At 48.9% G+C, this 25,287-nt stretch overlaps 1 protein-coding gene across 2 annotated transcripts in view; it reads right to left on the minus strand.

Annotated features, from left to right (window-relative positions):
• COBL (cordon-bleu WH2 repeat protein) overlaps positions 1-25,287 on the minus strand; it is a 255,236-nt gene that overhangs the window by 147,746 nt on the left and 82,203 nt on the right. For both annotated transcript variants that reach the window (XM_032304816.1, XM_032304817.1), the window contains exon 2: positions 8,878-9,081. In XM_032304816.1, the coding sequence (XP_032160707.1) occupies positions 8,878-9,081 (204 nt within the window). The remainder of the gene's footprint in view (positions 1-8,877; positions 9,082-25,287) is intronic.

Raw genomic sequence — 25,287 nt, forward strand, 5'->3', positions numbered from 1 at the left:
TACGGATGGCAGAGGGCGGCAGCATCTGGGTATCAGCGTGCACCCTCCACAGGGTCTCAGTGTCTCCGGGCCACAGGAAAGAACTTTCCAGAGACTGGAAGACGTTGCCTGCTATGCACCCACACTCTCATCCCCTCCTGAGCCTGACCACTCCTCCCCTCGCACCTGTCCGCGGATGCAGTGGCACACACCAGCTCTGCTGTGGTTCCCATGGTGGCAGGGTGGTTCAGTGAAGGCCCCTGAGGGGAGCTTCCTGGGACAGAGTCCAAGCACCGCCCCCCCACCCCCCGCTTCTCAGACCTGCCTCCTGTGCCTCAGTTTCCTTACTGGTGAGGGTATACAGACAGTGTCCACCTGCTAGAGACTTAAATGAATGAACACCTGAAAGGCAGAGAGCATAGCGCCAGGCATGTGGTAAGTGTGATGTGTTTGCGAAACACTTGAGTTCATTTGTTCCAATCTTTTCCGCACGGGGAGTCTGCGTGGTGAGATGTTTTACCTGGCTGCGAGCAGAGCATCCCGTCTGTACATGGCTAAACCAACCCCCTCCAGCAAATACCGACATAGCCCACATGCTCAAAATAACATCCTTGAGACACTATACCATCAAATTCCCCCAATCTTACAATGGAAGAAAACAAGGCAACTAGACACCCTCCAGAATGTCAAAGAGGAATCAGGTGTATTAAGGACATTGACTAGACTATCCCTGCTAAGAACGTAACCCCCTGTTGACTGTATTTGGAGATGGGGCTTCTAAGGAAGTAATTATGGTTACATGAGTCACAAGGGCACTGATAGGACGATATTAGTGTCCTTACAAGAAGAGACCCAGAGATCATGTTCTGTGCACCCAAAGAAAAGAAGTCACATGAGCACATGGAATGATGGCGGCTACCTATGAGCCAGGAAGACACCTCAGAAGGAAATCTACCCACTGGCACCTCGACCTTGGACTTCCAGCCTCCAGAGCTGTGAGAAACCATGTCTGTTGTGGAAGCCCCCAGTCTGTGGTATTTTAAGGAAGCCTAAATATGACAAAAATAATCAACCTTTGCATGCTTTCTCTCTCTCTCTGATTCCAAGTAATAAAGAGGAATGACCACTCAAAACCACCTTGGTAGAGGTTGGGGGGGTCATGAGGCAGATCTCTGGGGCTTTCTCTCCGAATTTCTCAATATCCTTTTCCCCTCCGGACTCTTCAATCTGTTGTTCCCCAAAATGTCTCTTAAGTGCTCAGAATATAGGGGTGCAATTTATTCCCTGGATTTATGGTGATCTCTATTTTTAAGTTTAAAAGTACATACTTTTTTTCTACATCTTTAAAAAAAAAACACTATGACTGTCCAAATGTGTATAGACATCACGAAACATTCTGGCACGACTCTGCAGCTTTGATAAGAAAAAGCTGCTCCTTTTTCCTGTGCGTTTTTCTTTTCTTCTTTTTTTTTTTTTAAATCCTCACCAAGAGCTTGCCAAAGTGATGGTCAGCCTGTGCCTGCACCCTTGCCCCAAATGCAGAGGTGCCCGGGACTCAAGGAAGTGAGCAAGCTCTTGGGGACCACACGGCTGGGACAGGGAAGTCAGGGAGGGCACGTCCCATTTCCATCAAGCTGCGCCTGGTGACGCGTCACCCCTCTCCAGGACGCACTTCTAGCGAAACTGCAAAGCCTGTCTTCATTCTGGAGCTGCAACCTCGACCCATTCCTACAGCCCTCTCCCTGCCATCGTGCCAGCACGACCCTGGGTTCCCTCTCAGGGACCGCGTGCTCATCCTGGTACATCTAGCAGAGCCCTGTAGGACCATGCCCTGCAGCTGGGGTTCTCAAAGATTAGCTAATCTGAAAGTTTGGGCGTGGTCAAAGACCAATTGCTGGTCCTCTCCTCAAGGTTTCTGAGCCATTAGGACTGGTCTGGGAATTTGCATTTCTACCAAGTTCGGGGGGATGCAGTCTGTTGGTCAGGGACCTCGCTTTGAAAACTAGTTTACTCCTCGTACTCATGCAATGAGCATTTCATGCATTGATTAGATAAATGGGTCTCTCAATGCTGAGTTTACATGCTACATTAAGGTAGCTAGTTACGAGGGTGCCTGGGTGGTTCAATCAGTTAAGCGTCTGACTCTTGGTTTCGGCTCAGGTCAGGACCTTAGGGTCATGAGATCTAGCCCCTCATAGGCTCTGTGCTCAGCAGGGAGTCTGCTTATCCCTCTCCCTCTGCTCCCTCCTCTGCTATTTCTCTCTTTCTCTCTATGGGATAAATAATAAAAATCTTAAAAAAAAAAAGTAAGTACTTATGGACATAATGTTAAAATGAACACACTTAATTTGCATGTATAGTCCTTAGTTTTTTTATGTGGAACCAAGACCAATCAGTAGCCCCAAGCTGTAAGGCAAAATCTGGCTACTGAGTCATAGCAAGTCCTGGGAGAAAGTGGAGTCTCGCAGCTTTGCGTGAACCAGAGAGGCAACATACAGCATGATGTAAGCAGGGCCCTCTGAGAGGTGGCCCCTATGGACAAGGTCAGGGACAAAGGAACACACAGGCAGAAACACCCGAAGGACGAAGAGAGAGACCAGGAGATGGGGGAAAGGCACAGGCAGAGAAGTCTGTGGGTCAGAGGCAGAGCTCTAGGCTCAAAGCTAGAGTCACTGACAAGAATCTGTCTTCGGGAAGCCTGGGTCCTCGGGCTGTAAAGTGAGGTTGGAGGGCAACAGATAGCCGTGAAATGACCAGGGTACCTTCACCCCACGTACAAGTCAGAAGCCCAGTCATCAGGATGACAGCATGCAGTCCCCCAATCCTGATGGCTCGCCCTCATAAAACCCAAATGCCTCTTGGATCCAGACAGCTGCCACGGTCTGCAAGAGTTCTCAGTACATGATCCAGCAAGAGACTGGAGTCTCTCTTAACTGGAAAGACCTGCCTTCCCTAAGGCATTCAGCTTTTTCAAACTGCTCAGAAAATAATGGCAGTTGAAGCACCTTGACTTAGAGAGAAACGTGCTGAGGCTGGGAGCCTGGCTGTTTTCCTGGCCACGTGTGATGCCATGAGTTGTTACCTGGACAGGTGAGGACGGGTGATATCAACACAGGGTGCACACTGGGCAGACAGATTCCTACCACGGTAACTTGTGCTCTTGCTTAACTTCGACCCCACCATCTTTGACCTGCACCTTCAGAGTCTGGAGCCTCTCGTGTCCAGGTCATATGCAAGCAGACCTTGGCCATGTGCTTCTCACTTGGCTGCTGAGCCAATGTGCCCTTTTGGGGGTTCTGGCACAGAGCCCAACGATCTTGAAAGTTAGGTTTTATTAGTTAAAAAAAATAAAATAGTTTATTAAATAAATAATATTTTTATTAATAAAAATAGTTTTATTAGTTTAAAAGTCAGTGTTTATTTTAAATGTGCATGTGATATTTGGATGCTATTATTTTTCTAAAGATTTATTTATTTTAGAGAAGGGGGCAAGGGCAGAAGGAGAGGGAGAGAGAATCGCAAGCCTACTTCCTGCTGAGCGTGGAGCCCCACATGGGGCTCGATCTCCTGACCGTGAGATCTCGACCTGAGACAAAGTCAAGAGTTGGATACTTAACCAACTGAGCCACCCATGAGCCCCTGACACTATTTTTGATAGAAGACCACAGTTCCCTACATTTGAGGAAAATTAATGCATTTGAGGAAAACTGATGTTCTGAGGTGTCCGTTTCCTTATGACTTGCCTGGCACTGGAACAGAGCCTTGTGTCCCCGGTGGCGTGTGTAATTTTGTTTGATTGAGACCCGGGGAACGCGGGATGGCCCACAGCACACAGCCGCCACCCAGTCCAGGCCCTGGTACGTCCCTTCCTCCGTTCATGTTCCAGTAGCACTGAATTCGCCGTTTTTTGCACAAAGAAAGGTCTTGCGAATGAGAATTCTTTCTTTCTGCTGCTCTCTGGGACGCCCTCCTCCCAGGTGCTTCAGAAAGTTAGGTGCTCGGTGTGTATTTTGCTCAAGGAGTAAATGACTGTTTTCTTTCTTCTTTCTTCCTCTTCCTTCCTCCCTTCCCCTCATTTCCCTCCATCCCTTCCTTTCTTTCTTCCTCTTCCTTCCTCCCTTCCTGCCCCTCCTCAGTCCCCTCCCCTCCTCTCCCTCCCTCCCCCTTCCTTCTTCCTTCCTTCCTTTTTTCTCTTTCTTTCGTTCTCTCTCTGTCTCACTTTCTTTCTCTGCCTCCCTCCCTTTCTTGCATAGATATTAGGATCCACGAAACAAGAGCTCCCACCTCTATGACTAGTATCACACCAAATCCCAACCATTAACGGCACCTGCTGTGAGCTATTAACTAGTGGGTTTAGCAAAGAACACAGCTTTTCACAGCGCCCAGTTTATAACCTGTGGTCGCCCCATCACCACGTGATTTGCTCACAGCACAGATGCTCAAGAAGAAAAGCCAGTAGCACCTGGAGTCTGATGATCACAGTCTGCATGTGACAGACATTCTATCACTGTCTTTGTTCTTGGGTTTCGCCCAAACAAGCAAGCAAATGAAGCCTTCATAGGGCAGAATCATTTCAGGGAGGCGGTCCCTAGAAGCAGGGAGCTAAGACCCGGATGGTCAAACACCTTCCCGGGGCTGACGGGAAGGTGATCCAATGAGACCCACTTCCAGCGGCAGTGACCACAGTGGGCTGTGTGTCCTGGAATGTTCTCTGAGAGGGCTTGAGGGCAGTGAAACTCCTCTCTGAGGAACTACCGTGGTGGAGACATAGCCTTCTATGTGTGTCCAAACCCAAAGCACATACATTACGAGTGGACCCTGGCATCACCAACAGACTCTGGGGGACGACGATGTGTCTGTGCAGGTTCACCGATTGTAAGGGGCACCCACTCCACTGGGGGATGTTGATAATGGGGAAGATTGTGGGCTGGGAGGAAGGTATGTGGGAAGTCTCTGTACTTCCCTCTCATTTTTGCTAGGAAACTAAGACTGTTCTAAAAAAATGAGCTCTTCTAAAAAAAGATATTCTTCAAAAAAAATGTAAATCAAACGAAACCAAAGCAACCTGTCAGCCAGTTATTTCCAGAACAGTCTTCTCCTGGCCGACTCCCCAGCACCGGAAATGTCTTGTTTAACATCACCTCCTTAACTCGCTGAGTTCCAGAGAAGACCAGGCTCCCTTCAGCTCTGGGAGCCTCGATAAGCAAGGGGCTTCACCAACACCTGGAAGGGGACGGTGGGTGAAGGACACCCCAGAGCTGCCAGGAGCTCACAGCCTCCCTCGCTTCCAGTGTGGAGCCAGCGAGTTCTCTCCGGAAGGAACGTGTAGACCCAACACGCACGTTATGAGAGCCTGGGCTATCTGATAAGCTCCAGGACCTAAAAACTCCTTCACTGTTGTAAGCGTGTCTATCGTGAAGAATCACAAGAATGAATACCGAGGGAGATTTCCTGTATTCTGCAAAGGAAATGTTTGCCTTTTCCTGTCCCAGCCCCTTGGGCATGCATACCAACTTGGACCTGACTACTTTATCACAGCAAAAGACACAGCCCCAACACTCCAGAGACTGACACACTTCACGAAGCTCTCTTTTGCCGAAGGGCATTGTCTTTTCAAATATCTTCTCTTTAAGTGTGTCCCAACCCATGTGATGGAGTTGGTGGCCTCCTTCGACCATCCCCATGCGGCGCTGGTAACGCCATTCCTAATCCTAGGCCAGAGCACTTCCCTTAAGAACGGCCCAGAATATGGGGGCACCTTGTGGGGCTCAACTGGACTCCTGATTTTGGCTAGATGGTGATCTCAGGCTCGTGAGGTCGAGCTCTGCGCTGGGCTCTGGGCTCAGTGGGGAGTTGGCTTGAGTTTCTCTCATCCCTCTGTCTTTCCCTCTTGCTCTCTCTCACTCTCTAAGGTAAATAAATGAATCTTAAAAAAAAAAAAAGGCCCAAAACGCAGATTCTCAGGTCCTAATCACTGTTAGAACAGACTGGAACTTATAATTAAGTTTCCAAATCCCAAGAACACTTTAAAAAAGAAAAAAAAAAATCAGTCCTATGCAGAATGCAATCCTCAGACGGCGATTACTAACGTTTCCTCTTGGAGAATCTTTCATATCAGGAAAAAGCACGGGTAAGGGACTGATTATAAATGATCAGCTGCTTGCTTGTCTCATAAAAAGCTGGGCACGTTCTCTAATAACACAGAAGAGAGAAACCACATTGATTAGCAATTAGCAGATCTATTTTAAGCAAGGGTTGGGGACTGGACTTCAGCCGGCTCTGGTATTATTAAAGTATGACACATGAAACCAAATCCCTCGGCAAGCAGCTGCTGAATCAGCACCAGCCACGACGCCAAGGTCCCAGTGAAGGCAGCTCAGGGGCTGCAGCGCTGACTCACTTAACCCTGCAGGAAGCCTGGGAGGAGGGATTAGAATTTACTGCTGGAGAAGAGGAAAGTGTTTCAACGCTGGATCTTTAAGAAGCTGCACGTTTTCTCATTACTACACGGCCACCTTACAAAGTGGTAGCTTCTACTTTGTAAAGAGAAAAGACAAATTAAAAAGATGCGATTTAAGAAAGCGTTCCGTTTGGAAATGGTTTTCAGGGTAATTGTTGTACTTGTCAGGAAAGCATTCTATCTCTGCATGCGTTTGGAGAACTGGGCCCAGGTGTGAGCGCATTGAGATGGGACCCACAAGGCCATTTCTTTACAAAATATGTAACTAGTTTGATAGTGACAGTGGTTTCACAGGTGTGCACTGAGCTACAGACTTGTCAAGAAGGATGCAGTTAACAAGTACTGAGTTTATATGTTAATCATATCTCAATAAAATAGCATTTTTCAGTGTAATTAAAAATTGGGTCGGGGGTGCCTGGGGGGCTCAGTGGGTTAAGCCTGTGCCTTCAGCTCAGGCCATGATCCCAGGGTCCTGGGATCGAGCCCCACATCAGGCTCTCTGCTCAGCGGCGGGCCTGCTTCTCCCTCTGCCTCTGCCCCTCCCTTGGCTCGTGCACATGCTCTCTCCAAAAAATAAATAAAATCTTTGAAAAAATTGGGTTGAAAATATAGGAATGTTGACTAGACATTCACTGGTCAAACTTCACGGACCTCTTAGTTTGCCAGCCTGTAGATTTTCAAGGTAAAGTTCAGTGGGAAAAGCATCCTTAGGGCAAGGACCACTCTGTGAAGCAAAGAGACCAGAGACTCTCTCATCACTTGCATTTCGCAAACCCTGGAAGCTCTGCCTGTAGAAACTGCCAGAGCGACTGGCCTCTGGGGGCTGCAAGGCTGCAGGCGGGGGGGCCCTCCCTCGTGGATATAGCATAGACCAACTTCAGCTGCTTCCAGCAGAGCCCTGCGGCTGGGACCCCAGCTACAGGAGGGGCCCCCGAGGGGAAAGCCCCACACTGGGCGGGTGGGGGTGGAAATGGGCCGGCATCACCTAGTGCAGGAGGAGACGCCGTACCTGACAACCCAACAGCCCCCACCCCAGCTATGTACCGAGGCTGGCAGCAAGCATCTGCCACGTGTTTGTGTAGCCCGTGGAGAGATTTGTAAGATGCACATACCCCTTTGCACATCAAGTTGCCACCGTGAATCTTCATGACAAAGTTTAAACAGCATAACATTTCAGGGAGAATTCAAATCCCGATATTTTAAAATAAAATCCTTCCATTGTTCTCCTCATCATAACCACCAGAATAAAATAAAAGCACCCACAGTGATGTGATTTCCACCTTTATCCATTTTTAAAAATATTGGAGCAAACTGCTTTTTTAAGAGTGAAATACACCTGAGGTGCGTGGGTGGCTCAGTCGTTAAGGTCCTGATCCCAGGGTCCTGGGATCGAGCCCCATATTGGGCTCCCTGCTCGGCAGGAAGCCTGCTTCTCCCTCTCCCAGTCCCTCCTGCTTGTGTTCTCTCTCTCTGTTAAACAAATAAATAACATCTTTTTAAAAAAAAGAGTGAAATACATCTGATCATATCTTATTTTCCAAGACATACAACCTCTATTCGCTCCTGCCTCAGAACTAGACAAACTATATTTTTATGCTGCAAAGTTTCCACAGTTGATCACTCCATCACACTCTATCATAAAAACTATATAAATGCTGAGATTTAATTTTTGTTTCCCATGACTCTGTGAAAATGTGTTCTTATAGATCGAAGTATCAGGAACAACAGCTGTAGCACAAAATCGATCAAACAACATGATGATGTATCTTGAAATCAGAAATTCTATCGGTAATAAAGTTCTTAATACTATGATCGCAGGAGGCTTTGCCAATGTTTCCAGTGCAGCTGATGTGGGAAGAGGAAGGGGTATGTGACCTTGACCTCAGGCACGTTCCCAGGTGTGTCAGGTGTGAGAAAGGAATCCAGTGGGCATCTCAGGGCTGGAAACTGGTTGGGCTGGAGCTCAGCCGTCAGTGCAGACATGCTGTGGAGGCTCCATTTGGAAAACTGACCGCTGACTGCGTCTACACCTCTGTGGGCCAGCCTGTCAGCGGATGGGGCAGGGTCGAATCGGGAGGCTTCCCCAGCTGCATCACTTCCATGCCAAGGAGGCTGGTGCAGACCCCGGGGACTGGCCACCTACTTGGAGAAGCGTATGGACCTGTGACCCCTGCTGCTTCCCCCCAGCTCGCCCTCCAGCAGGACTGAGCTGTGCAGTCCTTGCACCCTCAGGATGATGGTGAGTCGAGGAGGGGCGGCTTAGCCAACGTCATCCAGGTGAGCCACTCTGGATGGTCACCTGGACCCAGCTCCGTGTCCCGGGTCCCAGGTCTGCCTGACAGGGGAGTGAACACAACCCCACACGACCCACTGTTCAGTTCTCCCTGGACCTGAGGCCGGACAGCAGTGAGCCCTCTGCAAGGTGCCTGGACCCTTACCTGCCACTGACCACACTCTTCTTCTCCAGCCCGCTGGGCAGAACCACGGTGACAGCCACCGTGCTGTTCCTCAAGTTCTCCTTCATGTGCAGCAGGTTCTGCGCGGGGCCGGGAGACACGTCCCGGGGAGGCTTCTGATCGCTTTGCACATTTGCCGTGGCAGGCTTTCCAGGAGGAGGGGGGGCGCGGGCCTTCATCTTCCTCCTTCAACAGTGACAGCACAGAAGGACTGAATGAGACAAAAGCTTCCAACTACGACCTTAACACCATCACCCTTGAGCGTCCAGCAGCTTTCTAGGACTTTCCCTCATGACAAGCCATTTTAACTATTTCTCCCCCCTCAGAACAGCCTTCTGAGGTATATAACCCTTTTAAAATTGATGCATTGGCACACTCTTCAACACTAACAGAAAGGGGACAACTAAGAAGAGGTGAAGCATGCCGGAAAGGAAAGGATCGGTCGAGAAAAGGATTCCCACCAGGCAGTGGCACGTCACAATCTGTACAGATCGAGGAGTGGGATGGTGTAGCAGAGTTTGTGTGGACCAGCCCTTTCTGAGCCACTGAGTGGGTTTAAAAAAAAAAAAAATCACACCAAGTTAACGTGGACTCCCCCAGTGGTCTGCCCCACTCAGCTTGGATCCCTGTCTCAGTTCTGGGTCCAGGACCATGACCAGCTGCAGACCTGGAATCCACAGACCCACGATGCTGGGGTTGTTAGGACAGCATCAGGGTGCACTAAATTACCCAGAAAGCCCATCCAACCAGCACCTTCCCCTGGGCCCCCCTGCACGTAGACGGCGGCTGGGCAGCGAGGGACATGAGCCATGGGATTGTCACCTTATTCCCGGCTATGCTTTGGGTTCTCAGTTCACTTTGCAGGAGATTTGTAAACACCTGGGAACCAGTCACCCACTAGTCACCCATTTGGTCTCCTCCAGATCATTCAGGGAGGCAAAAGACCTTACTTGATACAGGTATTTTATTTTATATACAAGTATGTCTCTGTCTTCACGTATGTGTATATACATGCACATACAGAGATGCTTATGTGTGCGTAAGGGCCTCATCTTACAGAGACCGCAGGTATTTTATAATAGCTAGTATTTATTCAGCGCCAGGGCCTCTGCTAATAATAACCTTAGGACGTTCACCTCATTCAAACGATTTGGCAGCTGAGAAAATTGCACGTCCAAGAGATCTGTAGCTCCCCTGAAGGCCCATGGTTATTGGTGTTAGAGCAGCGATGGAGAGTGGACGTGCCTGACTCCCAGGGGCCGCTCCTGCCCACTTCGCCCTCCCACCTCCTGCCACAAAGAGCTAACGAGCTTAAACTCTCCTGCAGAGCAATCTTCTTGGGGGGCACTCTGGCCCAAGGTATCAGGCACGGTAAATCCATTTCTAGAAACTGGTCGCAAAGAAATAACCCCCCAATTATTTCCCCGTGGGAAGTTCAAAGGTGCTCAGTACCGCATAATTTACAATGGCAAACAAACATAAAATAATCGAACTGCATGTCAGTAAGAGACCGTTTCAACAAACTATGGTACTTCAAAACAATGTTATGCTGGTACTAGTTAAATACACTTTAAAAGTATAGGATTTGATGTACCGAAGTACTTGATTCAAATTTTTTTTTTTTAGAAAACAAATACTATTTTAGAAAATTCCATTTCTAAGAGAATTATGAATTGTAGTCATAGATCATAGTCTAGAAAGATGCACACAAGAATCTCCAGGATATGTGTCATATCATATTTTGCTATTTTCACTTCTATGCACTTCCTAACTTTTCTATAATATCACCTATAAATGCATTACTTGTAAAATGAAAGAGGTCACTTAAAATTGAGGGGGGGGATGCAAATGGGATTCAGAGCAGGCCACGAGCTCCTGCCATTCATGTCACTGGTTAATGTAAAGACTCAGATCAGATTGACATTCCAGTCTCCCCCTCTACTGGGATATGTAGACCTAGATTAATTCCCTTTTTTTCTTGGTGAACACCTTATATTGGTGTCATAATCGTTATCATTTGTGCCTTCCTCTTATTCCTTACATACTTCCTTCATTTTTAACTTGCAGAAATGAAAGCGAAGTAGTCGGCATATTGCGGGGGGGGGGGGGGGCTGTATGTCACTAATTCATTGACCCTCCCAATGACACTCTGAGGAGGTACTACGGTTATTCCTGCTTCATAGGAGAGGAGCATGGACACATCTTGATAAGACTAGAAAACAGCAAAGCTAGCAATAAACCCAAATGTTTTTCAGTGCTGCATTCTCCAGCCTGTTATGAAGAACGGATGCCACCCATTCTACGGATGGGGAAGTCGGGACACGGAGAAGTAGGTTACAGAGTCCTTCACTAATCAACCCTGGGTCTAGGGCTAGATGCTCAGACTCCCAGAAGCCCACCTGCTGTTCACATTACCTCCCAAAGGTGCTTTTGTTGTGGGAAAAGAAGTGTTTATTTTTTAACATGTTGGGGAAATGAATACATTTGCTCAGGATGCTCTCTGTTTATTTCTGGATACTAATAAAGCTGGCTTGAACTCCTGAGTCGAGCAGGAAGCAGCTCCTGACGCATTTATTCTATCAGCCAGCCCCACCACAGGAGCGGAGGTAGGGAGAGAGGAAGAAGGAATCACCAGCACCCCCAGCATTCCTCACATGAACAATCTCCCCAGCTCCCAGCACAGCTTTGATCACGGACAGCTGCACACATGCAGCATCCTCCTACCGTCCAGCCTCAGCCAGTGGATCCTGCTGCCTCCCAGGATGCCCTCATTCCACATGCAGGAGATGAGCTCCGACCACGGGGGCCATGCATCTTCTCACACCAGACTCTGCGCGGTGCACCCTGACCCCACCCCCACACAGGACCTACAACCCCGCAGGCTGCCGGGATGTCCAGCGAAGCTTTCTGTTCAGCACAGTGTTACGTGCGTGTGTGTACACGTGTGCACGTGTGTGCATCCCTGCACAGGTGTGTTGTGCACAGGTGCACACATGTGTATGTGAACAGGCGTGTCTGTGCATGTGCAGGCCCGTGCGTGTGCAAGCACACACGTGTGTTTATGCAAGCCTGTGCATGTGTGCTCACGTGCGGGCCTGCCTGTGCATGCACGCTGAATCTAGCCAACGCTGAAAAAACTGGAACATGTCAAAAAATGACATGAATTTCTGGCTCCGGTAAGATCCAGTAAGGCCCCGAATTCCTTCATAGCAAAAACTGGGTGTGTGCCTCATTTTGGAGTCTGTGACTCAATGCCATCACACCTGTCCCCTGCAGGGCTGCGGTTAATACCCAAAGCAATGGCACAGCCTGAAATTCAGGGGACTCCCTCGACCCTCCATCATGAACCCGCCCTTGCTCCTCCCCCACTCGCCTGGCAATCGGTCTAACGTTCCCCGTTCCTGGAAAACCCACAATCACACCCTCTTGCCTCTCCCACATCGTACACCCTGCCTGGTACGCTTTGCTCTCTTGAAAACACAGCTCAAAAGCACTTCTGAGAAGCCTCTAGATGCTCTGGGCCCAAGGACACAAGGCTGAGACCAGTGCCCCCTCCTGGCTGCACTCAGAAAGCACATGGGAGGCTTACCAAGCATCCTAGACCCAGAACAGACCCATGGAACATGCATCACCGGAGAGCTGGTTATGCTATCGGATCGCAACATTTCTCCAGAACAGAGCCTCCTTAGCAGCAAAATCGCACAGCATTTCCATTGCAATTTCTTTATCATTTGATGAAAGCAACTGACAGATTATAAATATATGTTGATAAATTCGTGACATTGCATTTTTATTTTTCACAGAATAATTATTTTGAAGAGTGCACGTGAGAAATTTCCATCCACACCAGAAATGGTGCCTGGGGTGTGGATGGAGTCAAGGCCCCACTTCAGAAGCAGTGTGGGTCCATAAGCACAGAGACCTCGGGGGGAGAAAGCCGCTCCACGCCAGCCCAAGACACCGGACACACACACCCGACCCCACTGCCGTCGACCTCCCCATCTGGCAATCCCGGTGCCCCATGTCTTCAACTTCATTTAACATCTCTGGAAGGCAGCAGATGCTTTAATTTTTTAAAGATTTCATTTAATTATTTGAGAGAGAGAGAGAATGAGCGGTGGGGGGGGGGGGGGGGCAGCAGGAGATGGAGAGGCAGACTCCCGCTGAGCAGGGAGTCCGAAGCAGGACTCAATCCCAGGACCCTGTCCATAACCTGAACTGAAATCAGACGCTTAAATGACAGAGCCCCCAGGTGCCCCAGCAGCAGATGCTGTATTAAGACTGTCTATATTCTCCACATTGAGTGTGCTGCCCTTCATATCTATAGGTATTAAGGTGGGGGGGAATGGCTAATGGGTCATGTCCACCCTAGGGGAAGACAGCATTATGGGCTACATCCGCTCAGGGTGCCGGAGTGCTGCAGTTTCTCTAAACCACTTTTTCTCACGTGAATCTTTATAACCTAAGGGAGAGGATCTACTGCTCTCATTTTGCTGGTTGGGGGACCCGTGAGTGGGTGGTTCCGAATGAGAGCGTCCCACAACTATTTGGGGATCATCTTTTTCAATGTCACTGAGAAAGGGGAGGGAAGCAGAAGGTGGTTTTGTGTCTGTTTTGTTCAAGGGAAAGGCTTGGCCACTGCTTGAAAGAGGGTCCGGTTGGGAAGCGGGCCAAGGACCTAACTAACCCATAGCCAGTGGGGATCCCAGATCACCTGTGAGAGCCAGTGTGGGAGAAACTGCTGGAAGGCGTGGGGGGGTGGTGCGCTGGCGGCAGCAGCCAGAGCAGCAGCCAGAGCAGTGAGCATGAACAGTTCTGGAGACAAGCAGCCTGAATGAGAGGGTTAGCCTGTGTGTGTGTGTGGGGGGGGGGGTGCATGGGCAGAGTGACCATGGGGGGAAGATGGATGCGTCCACAAGAGCAGGAGGAGGACCCCATGATATTAGGGTTCCAAGTCTCTGGCTCCAGGGCAAGGGTCAAAGCAGCCCAACAGAGGACACACTGTGGGAGGCAACGACCAGGTGGCTTTCAGTGACCTGGGTCTGAGATGACACTGACATTTCCAAGCAGAGGCAAGGGCGGGCAGGGGAGAGGAGCCTGGGCCTCGACTGAGGACACCTCTCTGAATGCTATGGAGGTCCCCGCTTGGAGCCAGCCACCAACAAGCCCTGCAGCCACCAACAAGTCTGCAGGTGCCGTGTCTGCAGCAGGGAGGGGGTGGAGGACTGAGCCAAGGCACAGTGGTCGCCATTTGGCCTGATCTTGGCCTTCTTGGAGTGTTGGCTGGCTAGTAGGTTCCAGTCTCAGACATCATCCTGGGTGTCCCAGGTAAGCCATGAGGATCTGAGACACTGTGCATGGGTTTCTTCTTTCTGGATCTCAGTTCCTTTGGGGTCATTGGGGGCTGGACTACAGGACACTTATCACAGAAAAATAGGAAACCCAAACTACTGCTTTTATATTATAATTAGGATTAGGATGGCCAATACCCCCCCCCCCAAAAAAAAAGAAAGAAAGAAAGAAGGAAAAAGAAATGTTGGCAAGGATGTGGAGAAATTGGGACCCTTGTACTCTGCTGGTGGAAACGCAAAGGAGTGCAACCACAGCGGAAAACAGTACGGAGGTGCCTCAAAAAAATAAAATCAGATCCCCTATAATTTCTCTTCTGGGTCCAGGAACACCTTGGCGGTGGTATGGGTTTGGTTCCAGAGCGCGCAAAACAGCAGCTACCATGGTTAAGACCAGTCGGATGAATTCTTTGGTGTCCAGTACATGTAAAAGTACTGTTTATACTGTACTGCAGTGTTTGTGGGCAACAGCATTACGTCTAAAAATACAATGTGCACACCTTAATTTAAAAACACTATACTGGGGCACCTGGGTAGCTCAGTTGGTTAAGCATCCAACTCTTAATTTTGGCTCAGGGCATGATCTCAGGGTCCTGAGATTGAGCCCCATGTCAGGCTCCCTGCTCAGCAGGGAATCTGCTTGAGAGTCTCTCTCCCTCTCTCCCTGCCCCTCCGCTGCTTGTATTCTCTCTCTCTCTCTAAATAAAGTCTTTACAAAAATAAAAATACTTTTTTTTTTTTTTTGCTAAACAATGCTACCCATCATCTGAGCTATCAGGAAGTTGTATCTTTTTGCTGGTGGAGGGTCTGCCTCGATGCTGACGGCTGCTGACTGACCAAGGTGGTGGTGGCTGAAGGATGGTGTGGCCATGGCCATTTCTTAAGCTAAGACAACAGTGAACTTTGCCATGTCAATTGCTCTTGCTTTCGCGAATGCCTTCTCTGTAGCATGGGACACTGTTTGGTATCTACCCACAGAACTTCTTCCGAAGTTGGAGTCCGTCCTCTCAAACTCCACTACCGCTGCTTTATCAGACAAGTTCCTGCAATATCCTAAATATGTTGTTGTCCCTTCAACGGTCGTCACAGGATCTCCACCAAGAGTGGATTCCATCTCACAAAACCACAGTTTTTGCATGTCCATAAGAAGCAACTCCTCCTCTGTTCACATTTGATCCTGAGCCTAGCAATTTAGTTCCATCTTCAGGCTCCACATCCAGTTCCAGTTCTCTCGCTCTTTCTACCACATCTTCAGGTACTTTCTCCAACAAATCCTAAACCTTTCAAAGTCATCCATGATGGTTGGAATCCACTTCCTCCAAACTACTGCTCATGGTGATATTTTGATCTCTTCCCATGAATCACAAATGTTCCTAATGGCATCTAGAGTGCTGAATCCTTTCCAGAAGTTTTTTTAATTGACTTTGCCCACATGCACCAGAGGAATATCCATCTAAGGCAGCTACAGCCTTAAGAAATGTATTTCTCAAATAATAAGACTTGAAAGACAAAATTACTGCTTGATCCATGGGATATGGAACGGACGTGTTGTGGCAGCCATGAAAACAGCATTTATCTCACTGTCCATTTCCATCAGAGCCCTTGGGAAACTGGGTACACTGTCAATGAGCAGTCATATTTTGAAAGGAACCCTTTTTTCTGCAGTAGGTCTCAGCAGCAGGGTTAAAAGATTTAGTAAAACGTGCTGTAAACAGATGTGCCATCATTCGGGCTTTATGGCCTTATTTACGGAATGCAGGAAGACTGGATTCAGCACAAATTTTAAGGGCCTTAAGATTTTCAGAATGGTCACTGAGGATAAGCTTCAACTTCCAGTCACCAGCTGTATTAGCCCCTAATGAGAGAATCAACCTTTCCTTAGAAGCCAGTCACTGATTTCTCTCTAGCTGTGAAGTCCTAGATGGCATCAGTCTCCAACAGACGGTTGTTGTGTCCACACTGGAAATCTGTTTAGTACCTTGCTTAATTCCCTCAACCAGATCGGCTGCTGACTTGCTGCGGCTTCTCCATCAGCCCCACTGCTCCGCCTGGAGATGTTTCTTTCCTTGAACTTCATGAACTAACCTCTGCTAACCTCAGACTTTTCATCGGCAGCCTCCCTCTCAGCCTTCATAGAACTGAAGAGTCAGGGCCTTGCTCTGGATGGGGCTTTGGCTTAAGGGAATGTTGTGGCTGCTTTGATCTTCAGTCCAGACCTTTAAAACTTGCTCCGTATCAGCAATAAGGCTGTTTTCCTTTCTTATCTCTGTGTGTTTGCTGGAAGAGCGCTTCCAATTTCCTGCAAGAACTGTTTCTCTGTGTTCACAACTTGGCTCACCAGTTGTCACAAGAGATCTTGCTTTCGGCCTATCTTGGCTTTCAACATGCCTTCCTCACCGAGCTTAATCATTTCTAGCTTTTGATGAAAACTGAGAGACGTGCGGCTCTTCCTTCACTTGAACACGTAGAAGCCATTGCAGGGTTATTGACTGAGCTCGTTTCAACACTGTTTTGTCTCAGGAAATAGGGACACCCGAGGACAGGGAGACAGAAGAGGAACAGTGGTCTGTGAAGCAGTCAGAACACACACAACACTGATCAGTGAAGGTCACCGTCTTCGATGGTCATGGTTTGTGGCGCCCCAAAACAACAATGGCAACATTGAAGATGGCTGATCATAGATCACCCAGACAAATATAATCATAATGAGAAAGTTTAAAATAATGTGAGAATTGCCAAGATGTGACACAGAGACACAAAGTGAGCAGATGGGGTCAGAAAAAATGGCACCGGTAGACCTTCTCGAAGCAGGGTTGCCACACACCTAACAGTGATAAAAAATGCAGTATCGGTCACTGCAACCAAGCCAAGCACAATAGAAGAACGTAGCTCTGTATATACCCAAAAGAAATGAAAGCAGAAACTTGAAAAGGTCCCCCCAGGTTCATGGCAGCATCACTCACAATAGTCAAAATGTGGAAGCCACCTAAGCACCCATTACCAATGAATAAGCAAAGCATTCTGGAATATTCTCCAGCCTTAAAAGGGAAACAAATTCTGAAGCATGCTACAACACAGAGAAACCCAAGGACATTATACTAAGTGAATAAGCCAGGACAAAAAGACAAATACTGTGTGATTCCCCTTATTTGAGGTTCCTACAGCCATCAGACTCAGAGAGACCAACCGTCGAAGGGAGAGGACCAGGGGCTGGGGGAGGGCTGGATGGAGAGGTTTTGTGTAACAATTTAACAGTTTTGGTTGACCAGAGTTTCAGTTTTGCAAGATGAAGAGTATGGGCGATCGGCTGCACGGCAGCGTGAATGTTCGGAATGCTACCGACCACACACTGAGAAATGGTTAGCACAGTCAATTCCATCTTATGTGTAGTTCATCACAACTGAATCACAATAATTTCAACCTAATAAAATTAGATGTTCATCCTGGTAGTTGTAGAATGTAAGGCAGACTTACTGCCAGGGCTGTCTTCTGTCCCTCAGTGGGCTCCTTCCTAGGGACCCCCCAGCCCAGCTCCCCAGCATGGAAAGAATTTCTTGCTGAGCACACTGGGGGAAGAGAAGGTGGATGTACCACCTGCCAAGGGTGGAGGGAGGCTGAGGGCCCCTTAGAGCAAAGGGGGTGGGTGAGGCTGGACTCCCAGGGGAGGGACCCCTTTGGGAGCAGGTCCAGAGGGTGGACGCAGGTTGCCAGACTAAGCTTCACTGTGCATGAGGGGACAGTGATGGGGCCTCCTCTGCCTCCCTCTGGAATCCTCCTCCACCCAAGGAGCACCCACAATACCTGAATTCCGGCTTGTCTTTTCAAGGATGTAACTATGTGTCAGTTCGAGAGCAGAAGCTGCCCAGGTGGACAGACACACCAAGCTCCTCTGAAAGTGAGCACTGTCTCCACATAACACGGTCACAGTGCCACAGGCTCCCTCCACCTGTGAAGGACTGCGCTGTTCCCACGGACCCAATCAGCTTCACTCGTCCTCAAACATCACCACACTGCCAAGCCTGTGACTCCCTTTGGGAAGGTCTGTGCAGGTGCCATCGAGTTGGGACCTATCCGACCCTATGGGGCACGTGGGCAGTAAAAAAGCAAGGCCCCTCCTGGGCACGCCCCAGGCCGGTGACCCAGCTGGCGACCCTGCCTTCGTTCTCCTCACTGTCAGGGACAAGCAGGGCTGGTCCCACATACCTCAGAGACTGAGTCACTGAGCAAGCAGCATCACCCTCCCTGCCACCCTGTGCTCCCTCCAGGTACGAGACTGGGTGTGCCCCAGCAGAAACTATAAAACAACATAATATATACAAAAACATCTATGGGATCTCAAAGGTCATCAGTCAGAACACTGGACGGTTTTCGCTTCAAACCAACCCATACTTCCTGTCTAAATTTCAGGGCCGTGCTTGCTAGCGCCCGCATCAGCTGGGACGCTGCTAGCCGACCTTTTCTTCCCAGAGCTCGTCCACAAGCAACAGAACACTGAGATCTGCTCCCTCAACGCGAGGCCATCCAGGAGGCCGTGGGCTGCTCGTCTGGCACCACCTGGGCCCAGTGAGTGCAAATTCCAGGGCAGGAATCCAGGCAGCTGCAATAAAACCCAACTCCACAGGAGCCCGGCCAGGCTGGGGGAGCCCGGGGCAGGCAGGGCCTGGAGCCTGCAAAGGGAAAGTCCCCACAGCTCTCTACTCTAACGTCCCTGGAGCAAAGTCCAAAGGGCTCTCTGCTTTATGTGTGGGTTTTTTTCCCCCTCGTGCCTCAAACAGTTTCTCAGTGTCCACAACCAGCGGACACTGAAGTCAGTGGTCATGCTGATGCCGGCTCACCCACCTGCCAAGCCTGCATGATTGATGCCCATTTACCATCCGGCTGCCCTGGCAGGAAGCAGGACGAATAGTATCTGCCTAAAAGGAATTTCAAAGAGAAAGCTGGCACACCCCATTCCACCCTCTTTGGATCCACCGAGAAGCAAAAGCTCTGGCTAACTGGGTCTGTTTTCGCCGCGGGCAGAAGGGAGTTACCACTCTCTCCCCAAGATTCTTCCAGAGCAGGAAGTTTGCTTCCTTCTAAAAGATTCTGAGTTAGAAACCAGCCACCTTGGTTCTCAGGGTCACTTCGCCGCCCCTGTCAGCCTGGTCTCTCCTGCTGGCAGCTGGACAAGGCCTCCACCTCCTCCCACGGAGGGAGCAACCTGGAAGCGGGTAGGGAGCCCTAGAGGAGTCAGTGCAGGCTCCGGGCCTCACTCCAGGCTTCCCGAACCTGACTCCGCATTTGTCACGGTCGGAGATTCCTGGGTGCAGTAGTGGTTGAAAGGAAACATCAGAGAAAGGGGTACGTTTCCAACAGGACTTTCCTAATGATGCCCTGGAACATTATTTTTGCACGCTTATGTAACTTGTCCCACGGGGCCGCCTGGGTGGCTCAGTGGGCTAAGCCTCTGCCTTCGGCTCAGGTCAGGATCCCAGGGTCCAGGGCTCGAGCCCCGCATCGGGGGTGGGGGGGGTTCCTGCTCAGCGGGGAGCCTGCTTCTCCCCCTCCCTCTGCTCATGTGCGCTCTCTCTCATATAAATAAATAAAGTAAAACAAAAACGCAAAAAACCAAAAAACCCCAAACCATAAACGTGTCCTGGGAGCCAGTACCAAGTGTGTCTGAGAAAATCGTCCTGCAGGGAACCAACGTGGTCGACCCCATCACGTCAGGACCATTCCAAGACCGACGGTACCAGATCTAAGTCGCCCTCCACAAGCTCACCGTCTCCAGGGCAGGCCGATGCGACCCGGCGACGGCACAGGTAAGGACAGAAAGGACGAAGGACAGGCCGTGCCACTCAGGTATGATAAAGGACTCCGGACTTAGGCTGGTTCAGGAAGTCACCTGCCAGCCGTGATAACAGAAGTCGGTCGGAGGTGGCAAGCTCAAGGGTGGCATGAGGCTGCGCCCAGCAAGGACATGAGAGGGAGGCAGGGGGCTGAGCGTGGACTGGATTGCCGAGGCCCTTGTGCCTGTTCCCAAATGGCTCTGAGCACAGCCGTGCCTGCTCCCGGGGAGCATGTGCCCACGGAGAAGCGTGCATGTGCTCACAGAGAAGCGTGCATGTGCTCACGGAGAAGTGTGCATGAGTGCACGGAGAAGCGTGCATGTGCTCACGGAGGAGCGCGCATGCGCGCACATACACCCATTCCGACAGCTCTGGAAGGCAAGCTCAGAAGCCATAGCAAGTCAAAGCTGCGGACCGTCAGATCCAAAGGAGAAGCGCGGGATCGCAGGAGCAACAGGAGAGGGACTAGGTTAGAAAGAGGCAGAAAGCTCTACATTAGCAGGATGGAGGGGAATGAGAGCTCGTTCTAGAACAGTGTGTGCTCCAGCTGGGGGAAGATGGTGTGGGTCTGGTATGAGAAGCTAGAGAGGAAGGAGCCTGCTGAGAGGGCCAGCTCTTCCCGTGCAGAGCCCCGGAAGGTGAAAGTGAGGTGCTCAGACGGGTGCGCCAGGGCCCGGCAGGTACGGCAGGATGACAGGACGTTGCCTGTCCACCCAGCAACCTCGACTAGAGTCCTGGGGTGGATAGTGTCCATTTTGCCCTGTGGTTTCCGTGGCCCATGCTGGCAGAGATGGGGACGAGTGCTCCAAGTGGAGCAGATGGTGCCAGTGGGAGGGGCGAGGAGGTGAGCCTTCCCAGGGTCGCAGGGTCCCGGCAGCCCCCACTCACTTGGCTGGGACTCCAGTCAGTACACCGTGAGGATGACAGATGGCCATTCAGGGGCTTCTGCAGTGCTTCTGCCCTGCCTTCTAGCAGAAATAATCACATTTTATGACTCTGATGGTGCTGGTTTCAGAGCCGCCAGCTTGGGTACTCAGCCGGCTAGGAGCTTCTAGCTGCGTAAGCCACGGCTTTCCCCACTGAGGCACTGAAGGCATAGCGTGGGGCTCACGGACACTCCGGGGCTCTGCCCATGAGGCTTGAGCTTGAGTTTCCGTGTAGACTGAACCTGGTAACAGAAGTAAGGTGACTGGCTCAGGACCTGGCAGGGAGTAGGTCTCAGAACAGCTCTCCTGTCTTTACGTACTCTCGTGTGCCCAAAGAGGGCATCGGACCCAGGAAGAAATCTAAAACAGACTTAGGGCAGTGTGAAGTTCATTTATAGCAAAAAGGTGCACCTGCGCAGCATGGAAATTTCATCAAGTCACAATGTGTTTGAGTGTGCCTGTTTAGTTTTTTAAAAAAACAGTGTTCTAAAATAATTATAGAATTCTTAAGTGAAACTTTTGTGCAAGAAACCTCATCTTTAAAACACATTATTCTTCAAAGCAGAGTTCACGAATCCCAAAAGATCTACAAATGGAGTTGTTGGCAGCCTAAAGGGTGAAAGATTTTTTTTAACCTGCAATCGTGTGTGTGTGTGTGTGTGTGTGTGTGTTTAAATTAGGAGCTTCCCGCATGGGGTCATCTGCGTTGTATTCACTGCCACAATGTTCAATACCAGTGCTGGGTGGGGTTGGGACCACGCCTGCAGCAGAGACTGAATAATGTCCTCTGCACTGTGAGGGTGAAGGTATCCATGGTGGTCCAAATCCAGAGTTCCTGCACTGCTCCAGAACTGACCACACTTGTTCTCTGTTGCCCAAAATTGTGATGAAAAGGTCCTGCCTTGTTAATTAGACATGTGGTGTTAAAAAGGCAATGGCAAATATTTGATTTAAGTACTTCTCAGTTTCAAGTTCATATACATTATCAAACAGGTCCATCAAATTAATGGGATCTTGTTATCTGCATTAAAAAGCCACCATAGGGGCGCCTGGGTGGCTCGGTTAGTGGAATGTCTGACTCTTGATTTTGGCTCAGGTAGTGATGCCAGGATCATGATACTGAGCCCCACACTGGGCTCCACGCTCAGTGCAGAGTCTGCTTTGGATTCTCTCTCCCTGTCCCTCTGCCTCTCCTGCTCTGTGCTCTCTCTCTCAAATAAATAAATCTTAAAAAAAAAACAAGCAACCACAGTGCAGGAGGCATTGATGTAAATGATGGTCATTATCTTAAAGTCAAAAGATTAATGTGCACAGGAAGAAACTGACCTACAAAGATTTAACCTTTTATACGTCAGATTGAATGTTGGTGATCTCAGACAAGTGTCAGTGCCACAGAAAAGGAGTGGAGGGTTGTGATTCAGAGTGAGGGCCACACGGCTACATGTCAGGCAGCCTTGGATCAAAGCCTGGCTCTGCTGTTCACTGATTATGTGCTCTCAGCTACTGATGGAGCCCTGTGCCTCAGTTTCCTTATCTGGAAAATAGGAATGACCTTGTAGGATTGCCATGATGATCCAGTGTAATGATGCTTATGAGCACAGACACTGGCTAGTACTCAAGTTCACAGTAAGTATCAGCAACTAACAACGTTGTTAATGTGACTTTTGTGCTTTATTTGTACAATGTGTAATTTGTACAATCTGTTTTCATTTTACAGTTTTGTAAAAGGAGCATACTTACCTAGCTTCATGCCTGTAGTTATTTAAGAAAACTAAATACATTTAATTGAATAAAAGATGTCACAATTGTTGTTTTGGGAGTATCACAAGGCTTTCTTACACTGTATGCAAAAATAAACTCAAAATGGACTAAAGACCTAAATGTGAAACCTGAAACCATAAACCCGCTAAAAGAAAACACAGGCAGTAATCTCTTGGACATCAGCCTTAGGAATATTTTTCTGGATATGTCTCCTCAGGCAAGGGAAATAAAAACAAAAATAAACTATTGGGACTTCATCACAATAAAATGCTCTTCTGCAGCAAAAGAAATGGTCAAAAAATGAAAGCAACCTACAGAATGGAGGCAGAAATTTGCAAATGATAATCCAATAAGGGCCTCATATCCAAAATATATACAGAATTTACACAACTCAATGCCAAAAAAACAAACAATCCCATCAAAAATTCAGCAGAAGACCTGAACACATCTTATTCCAAAGAAGACATCCAGAGGGCCAACAGACACATGAAGATGCTCAATATCATGCATCATCAGGGAAATGCAGATCAAAACCACAATGAGATATCAACTCGCACATGTTAGAATGGTTAAGATCATGAAGAAAAGAAAACAGATGTTGGTGAGGATGCGGAGAGAAAGGAACCTTCGTGCACCACTGGTGGGAATGCAAACTGGTGCAGCCACTCTGGAAAACAGTATGGAGGTCTGTCAAAAACTTAAAAAGAGAAATATTTTTAGTGCCATCTAGTAGGCCCTAGGTGGCAAATATGGTGTCCATTTCAAATTGCCTGATGTGTATGGGCATTCCAGTTGAAAGTGGGTTACAGCTGGCTAGATTGCATACACTTATGCTCTCACACTCAGGTGTCCATGAGGCCTGTCCAGTACACATAGTATGAGCCCTTCATCCCCTCGGCCTAGCCCTACTAACCTAGCCAGTGCCTTCGCCATGATGCTGGGGCCCTTCATTTTCAGCACAGTCTTCTTACATATGAAGGAGAAGGAGCAGTGTCACGGAGGGGGTAGAGCTCTGTGACTCCTTAGAACACACACATGGTGGTTATGTAGGCTTGGGTCTACCTCTTATGGAGGTTGTTTTTGGTTTCCTTCCTTCCCTCCTTCCTTTATGCCATGGGACAGTGGCACAACCTTACCTCAGTGGGAGATACAGCATTGAGTACCAAGGGACTGGGGGTTGGGGAATGATTTTTATGTGTTTTTTTTCCACCTAATGCTATGTGGTATTTTTCATATGTGGTCACTCTCCTTTCTAAGATAGACACTGCCCTCCAACTTAAAAAAAAAAAAAAAAAAGGTGCCATAGTGCTAGCTAGTAATTCTACCACTGGGTGCTTACTCGAAGAAAATGAATGCACTGATTTGAAAAGATCTTTGTACCCCTATGTTTACTGCAGCATTATCTACAATAACCAAGATATAGAAACAATCCCAGGATCCACTGATAGAAGAATAAATAAAGAAGCTGTGGAAAGTACAATGACTGTGAATGTATAATGACTCAGCCATAAAAAAGAATAAGATCTTGCCAATTTCAATGGAATGGATGGATCTAGAGGGTATCAGATGATTTAATTTATATATGCATCTAAAGCAACAAGAGAAATGAACAAAGAAAAACAGAAACAGACTCACACACACAGAGAACACAGTGGTGGTGTTTAGAGGGGAGGCAGGGAAGGGATGGGCAGAATAGGTAAAGTGGAGTAAGAAGTACAAACTTCCAGTTATAAAATGAATAAGTCAGAGGGATGGCAAGTAGAGCATAGGGAAGGCAGTCACACTGGGGTGAGCACTGGAGTAATGTATACAATTGTCTAATCACTATGTTGTAAAATGAAACTACTAAAACATCGTGGGTCAACTATATGTCAATAAAAAATTAAAATACAATAGAATATTTAAAAATAAAAATGGGTCCCTACACTATCAGTTCTGAGACAGGCAGGCAGACCGAGTCCCAGGATTTATCAGGGGTTTTCTGCTCATCCCCACTATCTTAGATCATCTCCAACTGGACAGGCTGAACAGGAGGGGGCCAGGCAGGCCAGGCAGGATGGCCATCATCCCACTGATGGCCATGAGTGATCAGGCCACACTGAGTTTCAAAATCTGATCTTGTGCATGGAGAGAAGGCCCTTCCTGTCCTAGCACCTTCTAAGGAAGGGGTGTGTGGTGCCTGGCCCACACAAGCCTTCTCTCCACTCCCTGAATCCTACCCTGGTGGTTCATCTGACCACAGACTGGGCAGGTCATGTCTATCTTTAAGAAGAGAGTAGTATTTTAAAGAAGAGGATCACCTGGTCCTTGGGTCACCATCACAGTGACAGCTGAGATTCCAAGAACATTCTAGAGCCTTCTGGTACACACATGAGTGATGGAGGCACAGCTCTGACCAGACCTAGGAGCTCCTCTCAGAACTCATGGAGAGAAGCAGGATTCTCTCTCACCCCTCCCATCCTCTGCAGAGAGGCAGTGGCATCACCTGTGTGACCAACCACATGACACAGTGCCCATCAGGCCCCTGGC

This window comes from Mustela erminea, chromosome 11 (genome assembly GCF_009829155.1).
Source record: "Mustela erminea isolate mMusErm1 chromosome 11, mMusErm1.Pri, whole genome shotgun sequence".
Lineage (NCBI taxonomy): Eukaryota > Metazoa > Chordata > Mammalia > Carnivora > Mustelidae > Mustela > Mustela erminea.